The following is a 27,434-nucleotide window of genomic DNA, read 5'->3' on the forward strand; positions in this document are numbered from 1 at the left end:
CCCCCAGCTTTTATTTTTGTATTTATTTTTTATATAGAATTAATAGAAACCCAAACTTGTAAACCCCGACCAGTGTTTCTGGAATGTAACAAACTGATATGGAATATCCTTCTATATACCTTTTTACATTAAAATAGTTTTGTAATGTATAAAACAAAGCAGCAGTTGTGTTTTTTTTTTCCCCCTCACTGGATCTTTGGAAGAGTTAATGCTTTATTGAAAGATACTATTAAGTTCTGTGCAGGAACATTTGTATAGACCCTAAGGGGTTAATTTACTAAGATGGCCATTCTATTGAAGATAGGATGTTTTCCCATAGTAAACAATTAGATTCTACTTCTTATTTAGCACCTTCTAGAAAGAAATAGACATAATCTGATTGGTTGCATGGGCAACATCCCATCATCAAGAGAACTCACATCTTATTACATTTACCCCTAAGGGGGTATTCAATGTGGGGGTCATGGCACTGGAGCTTGTTCGACCGCCGTGACCCAGTCCCGTTCTCGGTCAGCTCGACCGAGAAAATGCAGATGGGATTCAATGTCTAGCCTGCAGCGGGATGAGAAGGGGGCGTGGCCGCGAGTTGCAGCCGGGAAGAGGCGAGCTGCAGCTCGTCACTTTCCGGCCATTCTCGGCAGAACGAGCCTGACACCTTGTGATGTCGGGCACGTTCTGCCAAGATACCCTGCTCAATGCTGTCGGGGAAGACAGCATTGAATAGGGCCCGGCGGGCATTTTCCCCGACGAGAGATGCTCGCCGATGATTGAATATCCCCCTAAGTCTCTGTGTTTCTTTGTAAATGTTATATTAGTTTTATTCTTTATTTTCAAAGATGGTTGGTGGTAACTCCATACGGTGTCAGAACAAGACATTCACTGACTGTCTAAGGCAGTTTTTCTCAAACTCTGTCCTCATGGCCCATATGTGTGCTTTCAAGGCAACCTTTAGTGTTCCATAGGGGCTGCGTTGGAAAAAATGTAGTCTGAAGGTTTGGTGGGATGGTCACTTAATCTTAATTCATTATACAATGTTCGATCTAAATTCTGTGTTCTGAAAAACAGGAGTGCTTCATTGTGATCTGTATAAATTACCAGAATTGTTCCTTGGTGATTTATATGAGAGATTCTGATCACTAGTACCACTTTCAAACTAGCTTTGCCATTCAATGACAAAATAATTAGGACACTAAGGCTATATTGTGGTCAAAACTCAGAAATTTGCCGATATGTATCTATTAAACTATGAGAAGCAAAACTTTCTGGAGCTTGTACCTCATAAGCACTTCCATTTATAGATGGCAATGCCTGTGGGCTTCTCACTGCAAAATTCTCCTGAGAGGGATTTGAAGGATCCCTCTCTGACCCCCATGTGACTTGCACATGCGCAGTCTGGCTCCCATACCATCAACCTGGAAGTCCTCTAAACAACAAAGGACGGGGGGAGTGGCCTAGCCGGAGACCAGGTCGGAAGCACCTAGCCTGGGCTCCAGCAAATCCTACCTGGATAACCGCTTTCCTCCCACCCCTGTCGCCCCCTGCCCCACTGATCAGCAGCAGGGAGCCTCCCGGGACCGCTGCTACAGCCCGCATGACCCGCTGCTTCGTCTGCCCGCTGAGGCCTACATTGCGGCCGGAGCCGCGGCCTCAATTTTCCGGCAGCCGCACTCGCACCCTCCTTCCGCTCACCCAGATGGTTATAGCCAGAAACCCGGGCACTCTTCTGCCCCCCCCCCCCCCCCCCTCCGGGTCCCCGCTGAGCCGCGGATCACTGCCCACGGAGCAGTGGGCCTCTCTGTGGTCCTCAGCAAGTCGCGGCCTGGATTTGAGCTGCAGGCAGCGCGGAGCCCTGCATCTGCACCCCACTCAGAGGGGAACCCCTGCTGACGCTCTCAGGGAGTTTCTGAAGCACTCCCCACATCATAAAGCCTCCTCCTCCACCTGGTGAGCCTGGTCACAGTACCATCAAGGAGAGAATCCCTCCCTCCCTGGGTCAGGAGCCATCTTAGGATCTCACTGCTGCCTGGGTAAGGTAACACTGCTATATAGTGACTCTCTCTGGACTCTGTCTGTGCTTCCCCCCCTGCTTCATGCCCTCACTGGGGCTTGGAGAGCTTGCTCCTGCTGACATGAGGATTCTGTAGCCTCTAGCATGCTGCTTTAACCTCCTTACCTGTGATTCCCCACCACCACAGCTGATACACATCAACCCGTCTCGATCACCTCTTGTCCCTGCCCATCTCTGCCTCAGGCAGTGCTTTCCGCTACCCTGATGCCTCCTAAACGGCCTAAACCCCCTACGGCAGTTCAAGCTTGTTCAAGACTGCATCTAAATCTCCTAGTATGGCAGGCCGCCCTGGTCAACCCTCTCAGCGACATCCTATTACCCCAGTTACCGCCTCAACCCCTCCTACATCTTCGGTGGACACCTCCCTAGATGAGCCCATCACTGTCCGCAAGATGCTACAACTACTAGGCGACCTTAAGAAGGACATTACGGCTGACATAACGTCATCTATCCGTGAGCTGAAATAGGTCGTACATGAGTTAGGTGACCGTACAGACCATCTTGAGGTGAAGATGGGAGAGATGGTGACTTCCCATAACGATCTGATATCAGCCCATGATGCGACACAATCTGAACTATCCATGCTTCGAGATATAAACTGGCAGATATCAAAGACAGGGACAGGCATAATAACATAAAGATCCGTGGGATCCCAGAAACGATTTGCCCCTCTGAGCTTGAGAACTTTGCCAGGGACCTGTTCCAAAGGTTGCTCCCGGACCTTCCATCCTCCCAACTCCTAATTGATCGCATACATTGTTTGCCCAAACCCTGCAACGCCCCGGAAGACTCCCAGAGAGAGACCCCATCTTAAGGCTTCACTACTTTCAGACCAAGGAATGCCTTCTAAGAGCCTCACATGACCCTGATCTACTTTCCTCGGTCTTGGACCCCTTGCAGCTGTATGGAGATCTCTCCTCAACCACCCTGCAAAAACGCAGATCTTTCTTGGCCCTCAGTACAGCCCTGTGGCAAGCCTCCATTCCATACAAGTGGGGCTTTCCTTTCAAGCTAAATAACAAAGGACAGCTGTTGTCTGGAATAGTTGTCCTTTGAGTTTTTATTTACACTTATTTATGCAAACTGTAAATAGACAATGCTATGCATGCAGTAAAGGTGCCCATACACGTTACAATTATTGTATACAATTTGGACGAGATCCCATCGCATGTTATGCAATGAATGCAATCTAGTACAAAAAGTATGTGCAGCACATACTTTTTGAGCTATGGGATTTGCGTGCGCGAGCGGGCATATATTTGCACCTGGCTATTGCACCGTGTATGGGCCCCTTAAGGGGCAGGATGTATCACATGCAATATGCGAAGCACGAAACATCCCCTAATTTGAATTTGCACAATCCATTTTAGAACAAAGCATTTCTTATGATATTACAGTGTATATGTGACAACTTTCAAGGCACTTTTTGTAGCAGTAGTGCATACTATCCACAAATAGAATTATCATCAAACGATTTATATTTTTTTATTTTATTACAGAATTCCCCTGAAGCTGAGTGACGACCTGTGTATCACAGTGGGTGTGTATAATTTGGTTGTGAAAGCTGTGAAGCCTTACCCTGTAAAGCTGTACCGCGAGACCAATGAGCCCATAAAAACCAAGACACGTTCTTTCAACAAGGAGACGGGCAGCCTGCTGCTTCCCAGTGACACAAAGAAAGCTCAGGTACATAGTGTGTAAAAGGATGCACCGCAATCCAAGATGGCTAACACTTTGGTTAATTATTAAAACTTCCAGTTTAACCATGAAATAAATTTCTACTCTAAACAGAAGTGTATCAATATATATGATTTGAACACCTACTGTGACAAATATCCTAGATGCAGAACATACAGTAAGGCCACAAACATGTATTCTGCCCTTGCAGCACTGATTTACTGTGTATTCATACTGTACAATAGGAAACATAGATAAATTATCACAAGAACGAGTGTAAATGTATCAGAATATACTGTAGTTTGTGTCTAATAATAGTTCTGTAGATAAATCTTTACCAGCAATTATATATCTTTTAGTTCTCAAAGTTTTGACTTTCTTTTACTGGAAAGTGTTTAGGAACAGTCCTATTGGCCGTGAGTAAGTGCAGCCATTTGCGGCACTTATGGTACCACCAAATCCACAGATGTCTGTTTGCAGCCTCATGGGGTTGTGCACAAAAATCCACGAATCTGAGGAAACATAGGGCTGTGAGGGTAGTCGAGTTCCAATGTTGTTGCTGGCATTAGTTGCCTTTCCTTTGGCAAGTAATTTGGATTGGCTACTTTTGAGCTCTGATAAATGCAATAAGTGCAGGAATATCCTATTTCTTCTATGAACCCCCCTGGCAGCCAAGAATTTGGGATTTCATCCCTCTCCCCTTTAGTTAGACAGGTTGTTTTTTTCTTAGGACCTCCCCCTTCTGGTATAAATCCCTGCTCCTCCCTTTCTCCCTTGACTTTTTCCCTGTCTCCTAGTTTTTAGTTAGAGCTAGGCTGAGCAGGTTGTTTGATTTGTAGCAGAGCTTACCTTACTATACAGAGATCACTCTGGGGGAAGATGCAGCATGGGAGCGTGACCTTTGGAAGGTTCTTGCCCATAATGATTACACCTGGGAGTGTGGCCTCTGTTGAATCCTGTCCGTGGTTAAAAGAGAGGAGTTCCGTGTATGGATAAATCTCCGGTTCTCTGCGGCAGCATGGTACGGCTGTCCCATTTGTCAGTACTTCAGTCACCGACGGAGCATGTTTTCGGACTTCTGGAACTACAATCCCCAGATGGCTTTGCACCTAACAGCAGGGACAATGTGATTGCTGTGTTCACTGGCGGGTGCGGACTACAAGCACCAGAATCCTTTGCGGCCGGACATAACTTCCAGTGCGACGGCACGCAGAAGCAGCAAACAGCGTGGTGGCTGGCTATTTCATTCTCCACAGAGCTGCAGCAAGTAGTGAAGACGTTTTGTTCTGTGGAATGACCGCTGCACTTGCCTAAGAGTCCTGAGACAAAGGTATGGTTTTATGGTTTACTTCTGGGCTGGCGATTTTTTTCTTGTCATGGAGAAAAATATAAGGCAATCTAAAAGTGTACAAAATACTCTGATGATCTTTCTTTGTCATGGTGTTCTCTGCCTAAAGTTGATGCTGCGGTAGCAGAGATAACCTCAAGAACCACATTACCACTTGAGGATGGTGCTTCTTTTAAAGACCCTATGGATAGGAGGATGGAAGGGGCTTTAAGAAAACGTCATTTTTCCTCGGCAGTTTCCCTAAAGGCAGGTGTATCGGTTGCATCAGTATCCAGAGCACTGAGGCTCTGGGGAACAAATCTTCTCACTAATAAAGAAGAAAAGATCTCTAAACAGTACTTATTAAAAAGCCTAGAAACCAGAATTTATTTGTGAAGCCTCTCTTGATATAGGGCTGTATTCAATGAGAAATATTCTCCGTGCATGGCGAGCGATTTTTTTTCTCTCGCCATGAACTCGCCCTGTTCCGGAGGGCTCGCTGCCACTCCTGCTCCCAGTATTCAATTTGGTTAAGACTCGCCGCCACTCAAGGCGAGTCTTAACCCCCTGCAGCGGACGAGCGTCCGCGGCAGGGAGCTGGCAGGGAGCCGGGGGACGGTGGCAGCCAGGGAGATTAAAGTCTCCCTGGCTGCCCCAGAACATATCTGGAGGGGAGGAGGGCTCCCCGGGACCCAGGCAGCACAAGCTGCCCCCCCCTATAGCCAGCGGGGGACCCAGTATTCACTGCACCCGATCGTGCATATGTAATGATCGGGTGCAGTGAATATATGAATATCTAATGAGCGTCTCGAGAGCTCCAGCCCCCTGCTGGCTGCTCTGTGTAAAAAAAAAAAAAAAAAAAAAAAAAAAAAAAAATATATATATTTTTTAATTAAATATATATTCATGTGCTATAAGCACATTAATAAAAATAGCATGCCCCTTCACAGAAAGAAAATCCTGATTTTTTTTTTTTTTTTTTTTTTTTTTTTTTTTTTTACACCAAAATTAAAAAAAAAAACCTTTTAGTTTAAAAGTTCACATTCCAGTTCTCCATGAAAAGATGGAGAATTGCTACACGGAGAGACACGGCGAAAATCACTTAGAAAGACGGCGAAAATATCACATTGAATAGGGTGGTTCACTTTTAAAGAGCAAAATGCTCCTTCCAACGCGAAAATAGCACAAACTCGCCATAAAACACGGCAAATTTTTCTCATTGAATACTGCCCATAGTCTCCTTCGCTGCGAAATCAATGGCTGCAGGGGTTTCTGCTAGAAGGGCTCTATGGCTAAGGTCATTAATAAATGACATTATGTCATTTAATGGTATACTACTACATTAAATGCCATTATAACAGTTAAAATCTTCGGGATGACGTGGATAAGGGGGGGGGGGGCTAAATAGATGACATTATGTCATTTAATGGTATAGCACAATAAATGGTATTATTATAGGTCCAATCAGCACTGATATCGCATCGCATGCCATACAATAATGGCATGCAATGTGATGGGATGCAATTTTTTATCGCACCCCATCGCATCGCACCCTATTTTTTTAATGTATTCACTGACACACAGCAGTGAATACATTATATAGGAAAATCGCATCGCATGCCATACAATAATGTCATGCGATGCGATTTCACTACCCTGAATAGCCCACTACGCAAATGCCATAGTGGGCGCCGTGATAATACACAGAATCTGTTTTTGGTAAGAAAGAGTACAGGGGGTTATCGTACTATTCTGGACCTGAAGAAATTAAATGGATTTATGGAAATAAAAAAATTCAGAATGGAAACACTGAAGACTATCCTGGTGGGGATAAAGAAGGGAGACTACATGGTCTCACTGGATCTCCGTGACGCATACTACCATGTCCCGGTAAGATGCCAAGACAGAAAGTTTCTGAGGTTTTGCATAATGAAGAAACACTTCCAATTCACGTGCCTGCCCTTTGGGTTAATCACATCTCCTCGAGTATTCACAAAAATATTGGTCACTCTGATTGCAGTCTTATTATTCGTATTCGGCTGTACCTGGACATGTTAATAGCAGCTTCATCAAAAGAAAAAGAAAGAGGTTTTTAAGGAGCGCTAACAGTGGAGGACACTTAACTATACCCGACTTGGAAGCTACAGACCAGCACTGGAATTACTCTTCGCAACACTGGTTGAGGTTTAAGATTGGTCCTGCTCCAACATCCTTCAGGACCGATCCCTCCAGCGATATCCCGGACAATCCTTCCTTGGACTGTATTCCATCGGGACTCATTTCTACGGATCAGTGCAGGTTATATACTTTGGTCCCCCTCACCACTTGGTCCTACCAACACTTGCCCCATTGTCCCAATTATCATGTGGATATGCTTTTATCGATTTCTAATTGTGTAATAAATTGTTATTTTTAAACATTAAGTGTCCTCCACTGTTAGCGCTGCTTAAAAACCTCTTTCTTTGCATATTTTAAGGGTTGACTTCCCCTTATTCAAGCAGCTGCTTTTAAGAAAACAACTTGGGTAACAGCGCTCTATCTTTCAACTTAGGTTGAACTTTTCTGTTTCATCAAAAGAAAAAGTCTTAAAAGACTTGAAGGTGGTGGATCTGCCTCAAGGTCATGGATGGGTGATACATTTTCATAAGAGTCATTTAACACCAGAATAAGCCGCAGTGGAACGCAAACAGGAAGCGTTCTGAAATGCAAAACGTCATATCCGGTGATGTAACTTCCGGTCCGGACGATGTGAGAACCTGCGCGCTCAGCTCTAAGTGCTTATGCCTGCAGTGTCCGCATCTGAGCGGAACTACACTGCGGGGGAACATTATTCTATGCGCACAAACAGGAGGAAAATCCCAAGTGCACTAAAAAACGTCACTTCCGGTAAAACGGAGGTGTGGAATTCAGGTGATTTTGATAATCTAATCACCTAGGGTATAAAAACCCTTACCTTCAGTGTGTTGGCATCCACATCTGAAGAAGGAACCAGATTCCGAAACATGTTATGAGGATGCCAACGCTCTGACGGGAGGACTGCTATATCCTTGTATCCCCATCCAAAGCCTGTGCGGTGGTGCTTCCATTCCTGCTACCCGGGACCCACCATCTATAGCACCTAGCCCACCGCACCTCCCTGGAATGGTAAGATAAAAGCATCAGATTGCCCCGTCATGTCCATTGTACATGCACTTTGAAATATTTATGCATTGTCACTTTGGAATTGTAAATATTGTACTGCTGCTGCACTTACACTTTGTACTCTCTGTTTTTGCATTTGCACTTTTAATTGTGAATTTTATGTGAAATAAATCTTTGTTCTGGTAAAAATTCCCCACTGTGGGTCCAGATTATTCACATATCCACTTTGGAATATTTGCGCCTAGCCTGTTGACCTTATCTCCCAAGTTACAAGCTTAGTTTGAAAAATGACAGGTAAGAGCTGATTGGCCGGTGAAAAAATCCAGACACTTTATCACTTCACTGAGCTTAATAAATCTACCCCTCAGACCTTCAGTGAGATCTTTGGTAGCCCCTTGGGACCTAAACTTGCTGTTGCATACCCTGATGAAAGAACCATTTGAGCCATTGACAGACATTACTCTAAGGCATCTAACTTGGAAAATGGTCTTCTTAGTCGCTGTTACTTCCGCAAGGAGAATTCGTGAAATTCAGGCCCTGTATATAGAGAAACCTTATATGAAGATTTTTTTTTTATGATCAAATTGATCTTCGAACTCATCCTGATTTTCTTCCGAAAGTGGTCAGCTCATTTCATCGCAATCAGGAAATTACGTTACCCGCCTTATATTCAAATCCAGAGGACGAGAAGAAAGAAGAATGGCATAAGTTAGGTTTAGTGAGAGGTATCACTATCTGCTTGGACAGTGTTAAAGAGATCAGAAGAGCTAAAAATCTGTTTATTGTGCCGGAAGGTGTGAGAAAGGGATTTGCTCCCTCCAAACAAACGATGGCTAGATGGATTCGAGAGTTGATTGTATTAGCATACAAGCAAGATGGAAAGGAGGTACCAAGAATTGTAAAGGCACACTCCACTCGGGCTATGGCAACTTCATGGGCTGGGACGGCTCAAGCCTCGATCAAGGACATATGTGGTGCATCCACCTGGTCTTCCATGCACACATTCTCAAAACGTTATGCTCTGACTGTTTTAAATTCCTGTTTTGGGGATCATGTCCTCCAAGGTGTTCTTGCAGATTAAAAAAAAAAAGTTTCTTGTAGCATATGTTCCCTCCCTCTTCTTGCTTTGGTATTTATCCCAAGGTCTTGGCTGCCATAAGGATTATAGAAGAAAACTGTGGATTATACTCACCGATAATTCCTTTTATTCCTTGATCCCATGGGGCAGCCATTAGTTTTTCCTTGCCCTTGTGTTTTTTTACCAGGCCAGAGAGAAAAGGTAGCACTCAAAAAGACAAGGGAGAAAGGGAGGAGCAGGAATTTATACCAGAAGGGGGAGGTCCTAAGAAAAAAACAACCTAACGTAATGGGAGAGGGATGAATTCCCAAGGTCTTGGCTGCCATGGGATCTCTAGGAAGAAAAGGAATGATCTGTGAGCATAATCCACATTTTTTTCAGAAGAGTAGGAAGTATGGTAAATTTTGTATTAACAGTATGGACCTGTTCATCATCTGCTCTACATCCCTACTGGAGTATCTGGACCTGTTCACCATCTACTCCACATCCCTACTGGAGTATCTGGACCTGTTCACCATCTGCTCCACATCCCTACTGGAGTATCTGGTCCTGTTCACCATCTGCTCCACATCCCTACTGGAGTATCTATCTTAAAACCTAATAAAACATGACCGAACATAGTTTTGTAAATATTCAATTTGTTGCAGGTTTAAACATAGGTATCAGGGTAATAGGGTCACTTAGAAGTGTCCTTATTTTTGAAAGAAAAGCAATGTTTTTTTTCAATGAAGATAACAACATTTAAATTTATCAGAAATAAACTTTATACATTGTTAATGTGCTAAATGACTGCTACCAGCTGCAAACATCTGGTTTTTAAAGGAATATCTACATAGGTGTATAGAGGCCCATTTCCAGCAACAATCACTTCAGTGTTCTAATGGTACATTGTGTTTTCTATAATCGCGTTAGAAGAGTAATTGATGACTAGAAAACTCTTAAACCCTTGTGCAGTTATGTTAGCACAGCTGAAAATGGGTTTGCTCATTAGAGAAGCCATAAAACTGGCCTTCCTTTTAACTAGTTCAGTATATGGAGCATTTGTGGGTCCGATTTATACTCTTGTACTTCGAAATGAAGGCTATTCCATGTGGGAAATTGCTCCCTACTACCCCTTCAGAGAACAACACAAACAGGCTCTAACCAGAGTACAAAGAGAAGTGGGAGGCCCCGGTGCACAACTGAGCAAGAAGACCAATACTTTAGAGTCTCTAGTTTGAGAAATAGACGGGTCCTCAACTGGCAGCTTTATACCAGTGTCAAGATCTAAAGTGAAGAGACGATTCCTGGATGCTCGCCTTCTAGGCAGAGTGGCAAAGAAAAAGCCATATCTGAGACTGGCTAATAAAGATTAATATGGGCAAAAGAAAACCGACATTGGACAGAGGAAGATGGGGGGGGAAAAAGTGTTATGGACAGAAAAATCCAAGTTTAAGGTGTTTGGATCAGACAGAAGAACATTTGTGAGATGCAGAACAAGTGAAAAGATGCTGGAAGAGTGTCTGACGCCACCTGTCAAGCATTGTGGTTGTAATGGTAGATTTGTACAAGCTAAAAGGGATTTTTTTTTTTTTTTTTACAGAATGATTTTTAGTAGGTTTTCAAAACAAAGGGAAGGGGATACAGAAAAAAAAGAGAAAGGAGGGGTGGTATTTATACTACATCAGGGTTAATTTACTAAAGCAATGGGTTATAAATTTTGGTACTTCCAATCGTGTTTACATCAAAAATTTAAAAGCGCAATGATTTTCTATGACAACATGACTAGTTAAAACAAGTGCACTTTTAAGTGTTGGTCATAAACACTATCGAAAGTGCTTGGTTTTAGAACCAAGTAAGGTATCCAATAATTAGATCTACAGTGTCTAGTCAACAGTGAAAAGGTCGACAACTATTGGCCCACATGGTCACAAAGGTTGTCATTCATTTTTCATGATTTTTCTTTGTTTAAAACAGACTAGTTCATTCTTTACGGTACTGTGCCAGAAGTATAGCGATGTTCGCAGCTTACTAAGCAAACCAGAATCCGGCCCAAAGTCAAAAAAAAAAAAAAAAAAAATTTGATAATAATCCATTTATACATTTTCATAATAGTCCTCCCTCACCCCTTTTTGCTGCCATAGTCTGCTAAAGAATTACACTTCTTAATGCTATTCTGAATCCTCTATCATTTAATGCAATCTATTGGGCAGTGCTGTGGAATGGAAGTGTCTCAGTCTATTTTAAATTGAGATACTAGAGCCATGGGTCCTCAAACTGCGGCCCTCCAGATGTTGTGAAACTACAAATCCCAGCATGCCTTGCCACAGATTAAACACTACAAAGCAAAAAGATGTGGATAGGCAAGAATAGCGCTCAGTATTAGCTATGAAGCAGAGTGTTTAAAAAACACTACAAATGATACAAAACCAAATTGAAGCTTTGCAGGTAATATCACATGGATGACCAGATTCCAACAAGAACCACTGGTTTGTAGTAGCTGCTCCCCTATTATGCATACAGGGGAGACAGAATGATAGGCAACATAGTGCAGGTCAATACAATATAAAAAGCTTTAATCTAAAAAATGCACTTACAATAAAGTGACTTTGTTAAAAGCATGAACGAATTTGAACCAGGCAAAACAGCATACAATAGATGGTGTGGTGTCCTCCTATGGTCTGGGTCCCTCGTCCCGGAAACAAGGGGGGCTCAGTCCTGGGGTCGACGATACTGCAGCTGTTCAGGCCAGTCCAAAGCGTCAAGCTGAGTGGTAATTACGCTTGAACGCGTTTTCGGATAGTGTCCTTCGTCAGAAGCGTAAAGTAAAGTCCAAGTAGCGGGCATATATATACCCCTTCCTGTTATGTTAAATAACAAACAGATGCCGCTAATCGGCGTGCAGCGTCCGGCCTCCTTGTCCCTCAGCCGGCGTTTGCGTTCCATACGCCGGAAATACGTCGGCGTCTGCGTGTCACCCACCGGAAGTGACGTCGCGCATGCTGGAAGTGTATAGATGCGTTCCATGCTGATGCCGCTTGCGTGTCAGGCTTGAACAGCGGGTAGCTATGGGGATAACGGGGAGCTCGGACGCTGTTAACAAGGACTTCATACTGTAAAACAAATACATATTAAAATCCAATAAAATGAAAGTACAACCCAGCACCATAAACGATAAAAAAGATATGAAATAGTGAAAAGTGGGAAGTAAACCACTACACAGATTAAACACTCCCTTATAGCAAAACTGTGGCAAGGCATGCTGGGATTTTTAGTTTCACAACATCTGGAGGGCCGTAGTTTGAGGACCCATGTTTAACTAGACCATGAATACATCTTTAGTGTTTCCTCATTTCTCTTTGTGCAGACTTATAGCAACCGGCAGATTATTTTGGAGAAGGAAGAGACAGAAGAGCTGAAGAAGTTTGATGATCCCAGCTTGGTATTAATTGGGTTTAAACCAATCAGCCTGCTTAAGAAACACCATTTTATCAAACCTGCACAATTTATTTACCCGGAGGAGTCTCAGATCAGTGGTAAGTCAGAACGAATTTGTAAGTGGCAGAAAAGCTTTAACTTCCCACTTAATAATCTCTTATGTAGGTGTATTGAGAATTTATTTTTACCCAAATGACAAGAACATACAGTACCATTTGAAAGCTTCAGAACGGTATGCATTTAGACACTGTTGAACCGATTTGGAGGAAATTAACACGAGGTGGCTTTCTTATGTTCACGGCCACTCCGTGGGGGTCCTGGGGGCCCAAAAAAGGGGTCCAGACACTACACAAAGTGGGTCAAGGCAGTAAGATATGGCAAAGTTGCATAACATAGAGGATATGGGGTTAAAGAAACCAAATTGTGGTCACACTCGGGAGCCAACTATATGTTGGGCGAGGGGAGCATGTTCAGGGCCTTTCGCTGGATGGATTTGGATGAGAACTTCAGATGACACTAGACAGCCACCTCCTGGGTCTGTTGGAAGAGCTGTCACTTTATTTTTTTTTTTTTATTTTTTTTTTAACTGTGTGGCAAACCTCATGGTAGCAAGGACTTCATCCATTGTTACTGTTGCAGCTTATGAATTTATTTTTAGTGGTTTTTTTTGTCGTGCTCTTTAGGTAGCAGCACTTTATTTCAGGCCTTGCTCATCAAATGCCTAGAACGAGAGGTTATGGCCATTTGCAGATATACACCCCGGAGAAATACGCCACCACGTTTTGTTGCATTGGTACCACAGGAGGAAAAACTGGATGAGGAAAATGTACAGGTTAAACCCCCAGGTGAGCAGAATTTGAAGTAAACTGAACAGTTAACTGTCAGTGACCAGGGCATTGATGTGTCAAGCAGTTAATGAGTGGTGCCTATAGCAATTCATCTGATTCGATTAAACATTTATCAAACACATTCTGTAAAATGATAGGTAGATTCTGAATGGTTGGCAACTATGGGCATCTTTTTCAGTGGTCCACATTTTTCATTGCTTGATACACTAAACCGCTCATTTGAAAGTACAAGTGACTATCTGCTGCATCTATACCACTGGGAATAAAGATAATAAAAAAAAAACACCCACTGAGGGCATTTTTGGCATGTCGTATTAGGCAATTATTGTAGTCACTCTAATGTGTTTTACATTTTTGTTTAAATAAAAATAGAATATAATGTTGTTGAAAGTTATTTAATAGGTTTTACTGTTTAAAAATAAAGTCGAACAATGTGTGGCCTAAAAACTGAAACATAGATGCAATACAGACAAAGTAAACATTGGGTATAATGATTCTGGAAACCAGAAATGCGTATACATAAGCAGGAGGAGGTATGAGCCCGTCAGCTGGGCACACACTGGACGACATCCTTAATGATTTTGCCTATTCTGACTGGTCCGTGCGTCATACTCAGAATGTCGTCCAATGTGTACATTGTCGCTGACTATACACACTTCCACATGTCATCAGTGACATCCTCTGTCTTTGTAAATGCAGGATGACAAAGGACATAGCTAGAAAGTGCTGGGTAGTGCCTTGTGGAGAAGTTTAAATGTTATGCCTTATGGTTTCAGAATTCACGATTTGTTACAGTAATAGACGAATTTGTTTATTTTTTCTTTTTATCTGGATACAGGTTTCAATGTTATTTTCATTCCATTTGCTGATGACATTCGTAAAATTGAATACCCAGAAACTATACCTACAAATGACGAACAAGTGGATAAGATGAAGGAGATTTTGCATAAGCTCAGATTTAAATATAGGTGTGTTGCTTTATAAATGTGCAAATCAGTGTTAAATGTAATCAAGGCTAATATGGTATTATAGATAAATGTGTGCACGCAAAGTAAAAATATCTCTTAATGGGGCAGATCTATTTATCTGCCTATTACATTTTTAAATAACGAGTCCCCCTTCTCCAGCATAACATGGAGAAGCGGGCACACGTTACAGGCAGATGTATTAACCCCCCCAAGCCGATAAGGAGAGCCGCTATGCCCAGCGTTAACGGCTCTATTTATCGGCTCCCCCAGCGTCCTGTGCATGCGCAATGTGCTTCCAAAACCCCCCCCTGGGAATGCGCGAGATCTTGCTAAAACCGTGAGATCTCCAGCGCAGCCCAAGCCAGAAGCAGGGCTAGGGTTGTCCCCACAGTGGGGGATAGGACAAGGCTAGCGCTGAGCTGACGAAGCAGCCGGGGTGAATTAATGCCTGCGCGACTATTAATACATCGCCCCGCTAAACACTGGGGGGAATTGCAGGGGACAGCCCCCGCCGCTGTCACTAGCGCACGTTAGGTGGGCTAGTAATACATTAGGTAACTCGTATTCCCCCCCCCCCCCATTTCTGCGCTTAACGCTGGTTCATACATCTGCCCCAATGTGTCAATAACCAAACGTTCAGCCAATTGGTGATCAGTGTAATTCCAGGTGATTGGAGAATGAGGAGTGTAGACCTTTGGTAGCAGGAGGAGAGTCATAGGGTTCATCTCCAGTACTGTGAACCGTTCTGGTAGCTTGGTCTCCAAAAGAGTTTAATAAAATAGAAAAGAAAAAAACAGAGCATTACTACTAACATGGAGAATACCAGAGCCAAGGACTTAATCAGCAACAAGAATTTATTGTAGGTACAAGTGGTACATCCGACGTAAGGTGACGTTTCGGTCTAGTATAGACCATCATAAGGAATATGTACAGCAAGTAAAGTCAATCTCATGATCAGCCCAGGCAACCTGGTATCCATCCTCCAGAGAGGATACAATTGTATAGCCTCACCGGGCCAGTTTATATACCTAAGACCCGGAAGTGATGTCATCACTTCCTGGTTGAACACCACTATACGTAAATGCAGCACAAAAATGTATTTAGAGAACTCAAATATATTGCATATAATGCACAGGAAAGACCCTTTTGCACATCAGTAACTGGACCCAGAGAACGGTCTTGCAGCGGTTATGTTGGGCACCTATACCATAAAAGAATGAAACGATGCATTTGACAAACTAGATCAGGGATGGGACAACAGGTGGCCTTCACACGCAGCCCCTGCTTTTCTATAGTTCTTTCATATAGGAGGGGATGCTCGTTTAAAATGTTTGATTATATTTTAGTACAGATTAAATATATTACTTTAATTTACTACTGAGTTTAATAGAGGGTACACACGGTGGGATATGTACTATTTTTCTTTTCGATTTTTCTTATAGAAGCAAAATTGAATAGAAATCCTATCAAATTTGAATGCTTTTTAGCAGCATTCGAGGCAGATTCAATCCCAATGCATGTTCACGTATAGTGGAAATTGAAAAGAAAAATAGTCTTGCCAGGCAAGACTGTATTGTAGAAATCGAATTGCATATTGAATTGAAATCGAATGCCAGTGTAACAGTGTGTACGCACCTTTAGGGTGAAGGTGCGTACACATGGTTAGATCTGGCTTTCAATTCGATATGCCGTTCACTTTCTACTATATAGTCTTGCCTTCTTTTTAATTTCCACTATATATGAACAAGCATTGGGATCAAATCTGTATCAAATGCTGCTAAAAGCATTCAATTTGGATTCCATTTTTATTCGATTTTTGCTTCTATAAGCAAAATTGAATAGAAAAATTGTGCATATCTTAGTGTGTACCCTTTCAGCCGATTTAAATGTTTGTGAGGTGCCTAATGTGACTTCATAAATGTGTCATATTGCTAAAATGGAGAGTGATAAACAACCAACCAATCAGCTCCTGCCTGACATTTTTCAAACACAGTCTGTGACATGGCAGGTATGAGCTGATTGGATGGCTATTTATCACTCTCCATTTTATCACTTTTGAAGCTTAGTGCATCTGGCTCCATATCTCTAAGATCCATTGTCCTTGGTTCCCCACCCAGGAGTGATGCCTTTGAGAATCCCGTTCTCCAGCAGCACTTTCGGAACTTGGAAGCCCTTGCTCTTAATTTGACGGAGCCTGAACCCATTGAAGATCTGACATGTAAGTCTTTATAACGCACCTTTTTCACCTTTTAAGACTATGAAACCTTCTGTACGTACTATTCATATTTTAACTGTCATACAGTTATTTCTTGTCTTTTCATACATATTCCCATTAAAAGGTATTGTCCCTATCTCTGGACTATATTAATCATCTAATCCAAATGGTGGTGGTATTTTAAAAATGAGATTTACCAAAAACTTAAACTCCACAGTGATGGAGACTGACATAAAACAGAAATAAATGAAACAACCAATAGTCATTAACAAAGGTTTGGCTCCTATTGGTGTTTGGTATTGTTCAACCCTTGTAATGATTAACACAGGTTTATTAATATATTTAAGTTGGCAAGAGCAGAACCAGAACTAATTTAAAGGGACAGGTAGATTGTGAGATTATATACAGATGGGCTCTGAGTTATGAACACAACAAAGCAATTAAGTGTGAGCGTTCTAACAACAGAGTAGTCAGTCCCGGATAGGAAATCTAAATTAGGCTGCTGTACAATATACTGTAAGGTGAAAACTAGAAATGGTAGAGTTCGCATGGCAGAAGTGATGATCAGCAGATTATGCAAATATTAACTGGGCACAAAATAAATACTGTGGTCTATTAACGAACTTGGGACTACAGTCACATGGAACTAGTTCCCTTAGATTTGTCTCTTAATATTTTCAGACATAATTGACCATCATTAAATCCTAAAATGGCATGAATTTAATCTCAATGTAAACCAGAAATGGTATGATAGGTCAGTGGGTAGAATGTCAACAAATAGAAAGTCATCCAGTCATGCTGACCGCATAATGCCAGCATGGTACTAATGGTGATTAAAGCAATGTTGCCATTATACTGTAGCTTTAAGCGTGATGGTAAAGCATCACACATTGTAACTTTTTGAGGACTAGATTGGTAATAACAGCGGGTTGTAAATACATTAACAGATTGGATAAATATTTATGAGTTTTGAAAAGTTACTTTAATGGTTCACAAAAATACTCTGAACAGAATCTGTATGCATCACTTACAAGACAGACTCCTCTTACTACTCTGGTTGTCACTTTGGTACTTATGTAGTATCTGGGCTGCCGATTTTTTTTGATTGTATGCCTTAAGTTAAGGCATACAATCAGATGCGATGCGATATCGCATCGCATCGCATACGATGCGATGCGATGCGATGACCCGATTTTTCCATAGGATTCAATGTTAAAATGGACAGAGTCCATTTTAACATGGAATTCAATGGGAAAAAGGGGTCCTTTTCATACCCCTACTATCCAAGTGGGCATGGAGTTGGATATAAACCTGTGGCGAGCGTAGCGAGCCACCGAGCCCGAAGCGTGGCGAGCGTAGCGAGCCACCGAGCCCGAAGCGTGGCGAGCGAAGCGAGCCCCGCGAGGGGACGGTATTCTGCGTCCCCTCGCAGGGCTCGCCACGCTTCGGGCTCGGTGGCTCGCTACGCTCGCCACAGGTTTATATCCAACTCCATGCCCACTTGGATAGTAGGGGTATGAAAAGGACCCCTTTTTCCCATTGAATTCCATGTTAAAATGGACTCAGTCCATTTTAACATTGAATCCTATGGAAAAATCGGGTCCATCGCATCGCATCGCATGCGATATGGTCGGGTGCGATGCGATGCGATGGACCCGATTTCAAAATCGGCAGCCCAGTTACTACATAAGTACCGTCACTTTATCCTGCCTGATGGGTAAAACACAGGTTAGAACATGGTGTTGGGTTTTCTTTTCCAATTCACTGTATGTAACTCAATAAGCAGACAGGGCTTGGTTAGAACTCATTAAAGTTTTCACTTGATGGTAAAAAGACAGTCAGCATGGAAGGACCATAAACAGTGCAAGCAGAACATCACAGCATTTGTTCTAAGGCCAGATACATATTGTAACAATGTGTAGCTGGCCAATATACCGGCTGACGTGTCTTTATAGGTGGTACACACCTGAATGACCGAACGATCCCTCGCTGCATCCTTTACTACACTGCACCAGGTCACAAGCAATATCTTTATAGATGGCTTTATAGCACTGCCAACCAGAAGATATGGCATGTGCATTTGGGTATACACCTATCCCAATATGCATGATATGTCGCTCCGATTCAGCCAGATATAACCCCTCGTGCTGATATTGGCCAGGAGTTTACACACCCTAATAGCCTAGTCAGTGGTTTTGAGGATTTATTTTTCTTTTCTAAACCGATTTTTCATTTTTTTTGATAAGGCATAAGAAAGTACTGAAGTTATATATCCATATACAAGCCGTAAATTACAAAAGTAGAAAACCGAGGTATATTAAAATAACGTGTAAATGAGGGGATTACATAACGCATCACAAACCATTTAGAATTATAAAAGGTCTCAAAGCTTCAGATAGAAATTGGCTTTTATTGTAAGTACGTGAGTTTGGTGCCATACATTGGTACTGAAGCAATGATGTATGTGTTCTCTAGTAAAATAAGGGACAATTTCATTACACTTTCCCACATAGTAATAGAAATGTTTGTACATGTCTCCTTTTAGAGAGATTGCTACAAATCAGTCTATATGAAATAAAAAGAAAAGTTTTTCCTTAAATAACTCTAGAGAAGGTAGAGCACTCTGGGTGCATACTGTAGGTAGTATTTCGGCATATTTGGCAGCAGACAGAGTGGTCATAGAGTAAGATGACATTTAGAGGAGATCATCTGCTGACAACAGGTATTGCTCAATTGGAGCATTTTCCCTTATTTGTCTTATGTGCCGATCCAGAGAGATCCCAGTCACCAGCCAGTATTGATCTCAAAACCTTGCTAACATGATATTGGGCTTGAAGGAAGAAAAGGCCAAACACTCCAGTAAATGGAAATCTAGTGATACCATCAGAGTAGCAAAGTGTATTTATTTTTTATTGGTCACTGGCTGTGCTGCAGGGCCAACACAATGGGGTATATTCAATGCCACATGGCGAGCTATGACGGCGAGCAGTGCCGATAGCTCGCGGGTCACTATTCAACTGACCCTCCCTTCATTTGCCATAGCTGGTTCTTTTCAGCGAGGTGGGAACAGCGAGTGTGGCCGTCAAAATGGCATAGCTTGCCATTATATGCAGCAAACTTTTTGCACTAGTGGCAAACCTTGCTATTCGGGGGAATCCTTGCCGTCCTCTGACGGTGAGGATTTCCCCGGAAAATAGAATAGGGCTAGCGGCCGGCAAGGGTGTTAGACGGCGAGGATGGCTTGTTTTCGGCAATATTTTGTGTGGGTTGGCACAGCTGTTTTGCCATAAGGTGGAGTTTTATGCATTTATTATTGTCTCAATATTGTAAGTGCAATGTGTAATTGAACTTCTGTGTTACACCAATTACTTTCTTAGTTATCTCCATATATCTCCATTAGCTGGAGTTTTGGAGTCTATGGGGTCGATCCTATTATCGCCCAAGGGTGCGAGTTGCCATTCGGGTACCATTTTAACACTGAAAACTGCACCGGAATTAAGCCTAACTCGCACCCTTTGCAGGGCCGAATTAGCTTAAAATGGTTCGCACCCCTATGGGTTCTCACCAAATAGGCGTTTACGGTGTTAAGGAAGCGTTGTGTGTTGCACAATAATTTTCATTTATTGTTGTATGTTGGTGATTGCCAAAATACCAATATTGTTGCGACTATAGCTGTATCTTGCGCTAGAATTTAAGAGATTTTTTTGTGATTCATTTTACTTTCAGTGCCAAAGGTCGAGATGATTGATAAACGTTTAGGCAGTCTTGGGGAAGAGTTTAAAGAGCTGGTTTATCCATCTGGCTACAACCCGGAGGGCAAAGCCGTGAAAAGAAAACAAGGTAATGTAAAACACAAGCTACTTCCACACACTTTCTGGGAGGTTTCACTCATTCATTAGCTTTCATACAGTCTCTCGTCTGGGCAATATCTCATAACCAAACTGGCACCATGTTGTAATATCTTCAGTATTAAACTTCTCATACACAAAATGTACCACTTTGTGAAGGGACATCTTGCTGGATAAAACATACCCTTGCTGCAGTACTGCCTTATGTTAGTTATTTTATGGTCATTTTTATTTTTTTTTGGCAAGCAATCTACAATTATTCAGGTTTGTCATTTAGACACTACAGCAAGAGCCTCAATAATACTTCTAAGCAGTTAAGAAACGATCAGTGGTCTGCACATGCTTCACTACCACAATGCGTGCGTGCAGTGATTCAATTGTGATTACAGTTGCAGTCAGGATTCAATCAAATGATCGACAGAGAATGTCCATCTGGTGGTAATGGGGAATGGTTAGAAAAATGCAGGGGTGTCTGGACTATTTTCGAGGTGTGTATCTTCCACAAACCGCGATCCTGTGTGCAGAAGTGGCTTCTCAGTTGTGGCAGGCATTCTGAATATCCAGACTTACTCAGGAGTTCGATGTTTGCCCGATTTTGTATTGATGCTGCAAATATGTACGCATTTGAAAGCAGCTGCGGAGCTGTGGTCGGTATCTTGTTACGAATCCCAGTGGTTGTTACATTGGCACATTTTCACACTCCTCTGATTCCAAAATCACATGTGGTGGCTTTGGTGTACAACAGTGACTCGGGGCCCCAAATGTGGAAAAACAGATCTATCCTCCTAGTTGTGAAATGCAGAGTGTCTTTTTAAGCAATTTTTTCCATTAAAATGTGTCTCATTTACAAAGTGATGAGAATAGGACACACAAGCAGCTTATGCTGATTTAAAGTATTGTGTGGCATACCTATGTGCGACTGCAGCTGTATTTGTGTACGCAGATACACCAAGTGGTTAAAGTCTTAACTTACCAACGTCCCAGGCTCCTTTTCACCTATAAACCACCCCCAGCCTGGCAAGGCAAGTTAGCAAGCCCAGAAATATACCGGAGTCCTAACAAACTTCTGCAAGCCAGATGTGTCTGGGTGGGCGCCCTGTGTCTCTTTTCAATCTCAAACAAAAGGATTTAACCAGGTTCTTACATAAAACTCCTTTTCTTCAAAACTTCATAGCGGACATGCTGGGACATCTAAAAGCAATGTCCCTAATGAAGGAAATTCTTCTGAGCTGCACAGAAACTCTTCTGCCTGAAAGGTGTTGAGACTAAGGTGCCCAAAGAATAGAATTGAAGAAACATGTGGCTGAGGACCATGTGGCGGCCTTTCCAAGCTGCTCTGCAGTGCCACCCAAGAAGAACTAAACACCTGAGTGGACTGAGCAGTCACTACTGCTGGGGCAGGATGATCAGCCGCAGTATGTGCATGGAATGGAGTCATCTGGCCAAGGCCTGCTTCGTAGCACACCAGCCCACACTTGTAAAAACCATTGTGAAGATACAGGGTTCTTCAATCACTCAGACACCGAGCAGATGAAACCAAAATATGGTTTATTTTTATCACAGCACACGAAAGTAGATGAAGACAGGAACAAGAGGCAAATGTAGCATATAAACGTTCGGGTAGCAAAGTCCAAACAGACAGTCCTTGTATAGTCACAGTCCCAGATCAGTTCCACAGGGCAAACTATCACTTAATCCCCACAGCAGTGATAGCATATAAGTCCACACGATACCTAGACAGAGCATAACCTCTTAGTCCAGGACAGTCCATCAAATCTCCCTCCTGGCTTGTGTGCAAGTCATTTTAAAAACTTCTCAAATTCCCACGGTGATCGCATCATCTGTGGGGTTGCCCAAGTTCCTGATTGGTGGATTCAAGCATAAGGTATATCCCACCTTCAATCCACAGTTGTCCAACTGCTGCTCTCAACCCCTGCTGGGTCGGTTCCAGTAAGTCTGGAAGTGGCCAGGGATATGCAGAGCAAGATACAATACAACACAGGATTACGTTATGGGCTGATCACCCCCTGTGGTGCCGGGTTCCACTAAGTCTGGTATTGACACAAAGGAGCTGAAGGTAGAGACACAATCATAGTCTGATTACATTATGTCCTGATTACCCCCTGTGAACATTTCCTGTTGGTAGCAGGGGAATTGGATCACCCCCTGTGAAGATTGTCCCTCAGCTAACACCCTCCTGTGATAGCAGGAACAAAAGTATGGTAATGGGACATAACCTTTTGGTGAATTATTTCCTGGGTATTTCCTGGCAGACCATATTAGGGCAAGAGCGATCTGATCTGGAAATACACACAGATTTGGGGGATAGAAACATCTATGGAGAATAAGAGGGTACCGACAGACTAAAATAGTACATTAATTACTACACCTAATAAAATATAGTAATTACAGATTTACAGTGAGTGTGATAACCTCACATTCCTTCCCCTACTATTGTAGTCCCGGTACCAAGCTGTTCTGGAACCAATAACAACCTGGAATAGCGGGATGCAGAGCAGAGAATCTGGGGTTTGGATTTACCACCTGAGTCCCACAGGGTGACATCATACCAAACCCATCTTGTAAAAGGCGGCTGGTTTGCAGAACCAGCAAGGGCATGATTACAGTCTAAGTCATACATTGGAACTAACAAGGGATGTAGCGATTCCTCTTCTTCGGATTCTGGGTACCCCCCCTCTGCAACATTGTAACCTACTAATACTTTTGCCTCGGGCACAATGGGGCAGGGACCACTTTCCACCTCCCCCTCTTGCCCAAGGAACAGGGGCCAAACAGCAGGCCAATATAGGGGCTCTGGCCCTGGCACTTCCACCACCCCGTCCTGTCCTTCCTCCCCCAAACCCAAACTAGGGGCATGGCAAATTTCAGTCCAGCATTTGGTCTCAATGTCCAGGGCTGAGGAGGGACCCTCCATCACAAACAATTCCGCTGGTGGCTGCAGGACAGGCTGTGTCAGCTCTGTCCCCTTAAAAGCCAGATGCTCACCTGCAGCTACTTCTGCGCACACCTCCTTCTCCGCGATAGCCTCCTTCCCCAGCTGAGTATGCTGGGCAGCCCGAAACACGACATCATCTGCGACTGGTGGGCTGGTGGCCTGGATGTTGTTGGATACTCCTCTAACCACGGTGATCTCCTCCTGGGCGCAGTCCTCATAGATCCCCTGGCAGCAGGTTAATAATTCTGCATCTCCCACCTCAGCAAAAGGGAAGCAGTAGTGCAGCTCCTCCCGGGGTGCCTGGCTCAGAGGCCTCACTTCCTTCACGTTGGGGATAACCTCCCCCTGCAGAGAACACTGAGCAGCTTCCTCCCTAGGATGGGGGAGAAGCAGTTGCAAACGGTGCCTTTCATCACGCCCCCTGCGACACTGATCTTGCCATGCTGGGGTATCCAGGAGCCCGCGATCAATCGCCTCTTCCTCTGCCACCACGAAGCACTCCTCCAGACACTGCAATTGTTCCCACACACTCAGCTGTGCACCGAAATGGAGGATCCATGCCCGATAATCAGCAAATGCATTTGTAGGATCTCCCTGATCGTGAAGGATCTGCTGAAGGATTTCCCCGCGAGTGCAGGATTGAACTGGTATACCCCGCAGCTGACATTCTGCTATCAGCTCCTCCATACTCATTTCTTCAAGGGCAGTTAGGGGCCCCCCTGACAACGACCCTTCTCTTGCAGTAACAATTAATTCTGTGGCAGACCCCTCGGTTGTCTGCCCAGATTGCAGTAGCCCCCTTCTAGACCTTTCCTCTGGTTCTATCTGGGGCATCAATTTATTCTGGACTTGTCCTTCAGCCTCAGAATATTGTCCTCTTTGTAGCATCTGGGTAACTGTAGCAATCACTTCCTCTGTAAATTCTACAAACTCTGGCTCTCCCAGCAGATTCCACGAGGTGGCCTCACCTTTACAGTGCAGGAATGCATCCCCCAGGTAACACAACTTGTCCTGTATGCTGGATACTCTCCACCCGCTGACCATCTGCTGAGCTTCTTGCCAGTACTCCCAGATATAATGCATCTTTCTGACAATAAATAACAGATCCGGCTTCCCAGCCTGCCGATACACTGAAGAACCTCCATCCCTGAGCTCCTCTGCTCCTTCCCTTGGAAACATTTTCTCTTTCACAGGACTGACACCTGCTCACTTGCTGAACATCACCTTATTGCATTTTCCGTTTCCTTACATATGGTCTGATCCTCTGTTCTCTGTGCTTTCTGTGCTCGATGGTTGGTGTCTGAATGATCCCACTGTCGCTGCCGCCAAATGTGAAGATACAGGGTTCTTCAATCACTCAGACACCGAGCAGATGAAACCAAAATATGGTTTATTTTTATCACAGCACACGAAAGTAGATGAAGACAGGAACAAGAGGCAAATGTAGCATATAAACGTTCGGGTAGCAAAGTCCAAACAGACAGTCCTTGTATAGTCACAGTCCCAGATCAGTTCCACAGGGCAAACTATCACTTAATCCCCACAGCAGTGATAGCATATAAGTCCACACGATACCTAGACAGAGCATAACCTCTTAGTCCAGGACAGTCCATCAAATCTCCCTCCTGGCTTGTGTGCAAGTCATTTTAAAAACTTCTCAAATTCCCACGGTGATCGCATCATCTGTGGGGTTGCCCAAGTTCCTGATTGGTGGATTCAAGCATAAGGTATATCCCACCTTCAATCCACAGTTGTCCAACTGCTGCTCTCAACCCCTGCTGGGTCGGTTCCAGTAAGTCTGGAAGTGGCCAGGGATATGCAGAGCAAGATACAATACAACACAGGATTACGTTATGGGCTGATCACCCCCTGTGGTGCCGGGTTCCACTAAGTCTGGTATTGACACAAAGGAGCTGAAGGTAGAGACACAATCATAGTCTGATTACATTATGTCCTGATTACCCCCTGTGAACATTTCCTGTTGGTAGCAGGGGAATTGGATCACCCCCTGTGAAGATTGTCCCTCAGCTAACACCCTCCTGTGATAGCAGGAACAAAAGTATGGTAATGGGACATAACCTTTTGGTGAATTATTTCCTGGGTATTTCCTGGCAGACCATATTAGGGCAAGAGCGATCTGATCTGGAAATACACACAGATTTGGGGGATAGAAACATCTATGGAGAATAAGAGGGTACCGACGGACTAAAATAGTACATTAATTACTACACCTAATAAAATATAGTAATTACAGATTTACAGTGAGTGTGATAACCTCACAACCATAATGTACAAAAAGGGAATCAGACTTATGGGCATACACACAGGCAGATTTTTGTCAATTTTCCAAGCGATCTGTCTAGCCATCAGTTGCATAATTGGACCTTGTACAATATATAGCTTTTCAGACTACCAATGCCAGCATTCTGGGGTCCAAATACTGCTTAATGTTGTGACATGTAGCCCTGTATGATTGTTTTGCAATAGTACTTTTCTTTTTAAATGTTTATTTGGTTAATTTACAGGTGTTGGGGATGGCCAAGCTGAGAAGAAGCCCAAGACTGACACTGCTCTCTCTGAAGCAGAACTTAGAGCCTATGTGAAGAATGGGACCCTGGGGAAATTAACTGTACCAGTGCTTAAGGAATCCTGTCGGGTTTATGGGCTGAAAGGTGGGAAAAAGCAGGAATTGCTGGATGCTCTTGTAGGTTACTTTAAGAAAAATTAAACTATTAATTCTTATTGTGCTTGGGCTTCAAAAGACCTACAATAAGCATAACAATATACATTGTTTATCTGAAACCAAATTGCTTGCACAGGGAGTAGTATGTTGTGATTTTCAAATTTGCCTGCTCACAATGGAGTGCGTTCTAAAAATTATTCAAATTGCATTAAAGTGTGCAGACTGCTATTTTCTGGCCTGAACAATTGTTTGTGAGAAATGTAGTAGATTGTCTGCTTAATATAGAGACTAAATTGTTGCCCCTACTACAGACGTATGCTGTGTACACACGGGGGGGCGATAGGGGCTATAATCGCTGGAAATATGGTCGCTGGCGACCATATTGCCAGTGATTGGAGTGCGCACCAGCGATAAATCGCCGGGTGCGCGCTCCCGTTTTCTGCCCCATTGTAATCGCTGGTCGCAGGAGCTTGCTCCTGCGACCAGCTAATTACCTCTGCAGCTCCCCCAGCAGAGGTCCTTTTCATCAGCGACCATCTCTGGTCGCTGATGTAAAGGAGACACTGGGCAATATATTGCTCAGGAATATATTGCTAGGCAATAAATTTTCCCACCCCGTGTGTACGGGGCTTTAGTCGCTCTCATCAGCATGACTGAGGTGTGAGACGCTCATGCCCCATTTGCGCTAATGTAGTCTCATCACGCCTGCGCTACCAATAACCGTGGCTCTATTTGTATGTGTAAATTATATAACAGTAATTATATTAACTGTGCTTTCAGCAAGAGCTATACGTTTTGAGAGATTCTTTTGAGAGTGTGAGGAACTTAAAACAAGCACTTATATTTTTTTTTTATATAGTCTGCAAGCAGTTTTCCACTTGCACTTTGGCAATTTAATTGAACTTATTACAAGAATGTGGATTCATGTTAATATGTTTTCTGTAATGCATTCTGTTAATAAAGACAAAAACTTTCTTAGAATTTTTCTAAAGGTGTGTACACATGGTGCAATTCTGTCTTATGAACGATTTTTACAGAATTATTGCTTTGTCTCTACTCAGTAGGAACACTTCCAGCATACTTGAATGTGCTCCCCACTTTTTCGCACCCTCCTGTGCTTCTCCCATGGGACCCAGGGCATTTATAACTTCAAAATAATGATTCATAAATTTTCCCTGTTGTTGGTGTCCCTGCAAAGGGGCTCCTCC

General features: G+C 43.3%; 1 protein-coding gene across 1 annotated transcript in view; it reads left to right on the forward strand.

The window, feature by feature from the left end:
- The window catches only part of XRCC6 (X-ray repair cross complementing 6), a 45,961-nt gene extending 18,754 nt beyond the window's left edge, over nt 1-27,207 (forward strand). Inside the window, exons 7-13 of the mRNA XM_083156555.1 lie at nt 3,568-3,754; nt 12,638-12,806; nt 13,392-13,553; nt 14,395-14,524; nt 16,642-16,742; nt 20,466-20,579; nt 26,069-27,207. Of these exons, the coding sequence (XP_083012681.1) occupies nt 3,568-3,754; nt 12,638-12,806; nt 13,392-13,553; nt 14,395-14,524; nt 16,642-16,742; nt 20,466-20,579; nt 26,069-26,271 (1,066 nt within the window). The 3' untranslated portion in view covers nt 26,272-27,207. The remainder of the gene's footprint in view (nt 1-3,567; nt 3,755-12,637; nt 12,807-13,391; nt 13,554-14,394; nt 14,525-16,641; nt 16,743-20,465; nt 20,580-26,068) is intronic.
- The last annotated feature ends 227 nt before the right edge of the window (nt 27,208-27,434 follow it).

The sequence above is a fragment of the Crinia signifera genome, chromosome 8 (assembly GCF_055691185.1).
Source record: "Crinia signifera chromosome 8, ASM5569118v1, whole genome shotgun sequence".
In the NCBI taxonomy this organism is placed as follows: domain Eukaryota; kingdom Metazoa; phylum Chordata; class Amphibia; order Anura; family Myobatrachidae; genus Crinia; species Crinia signifera.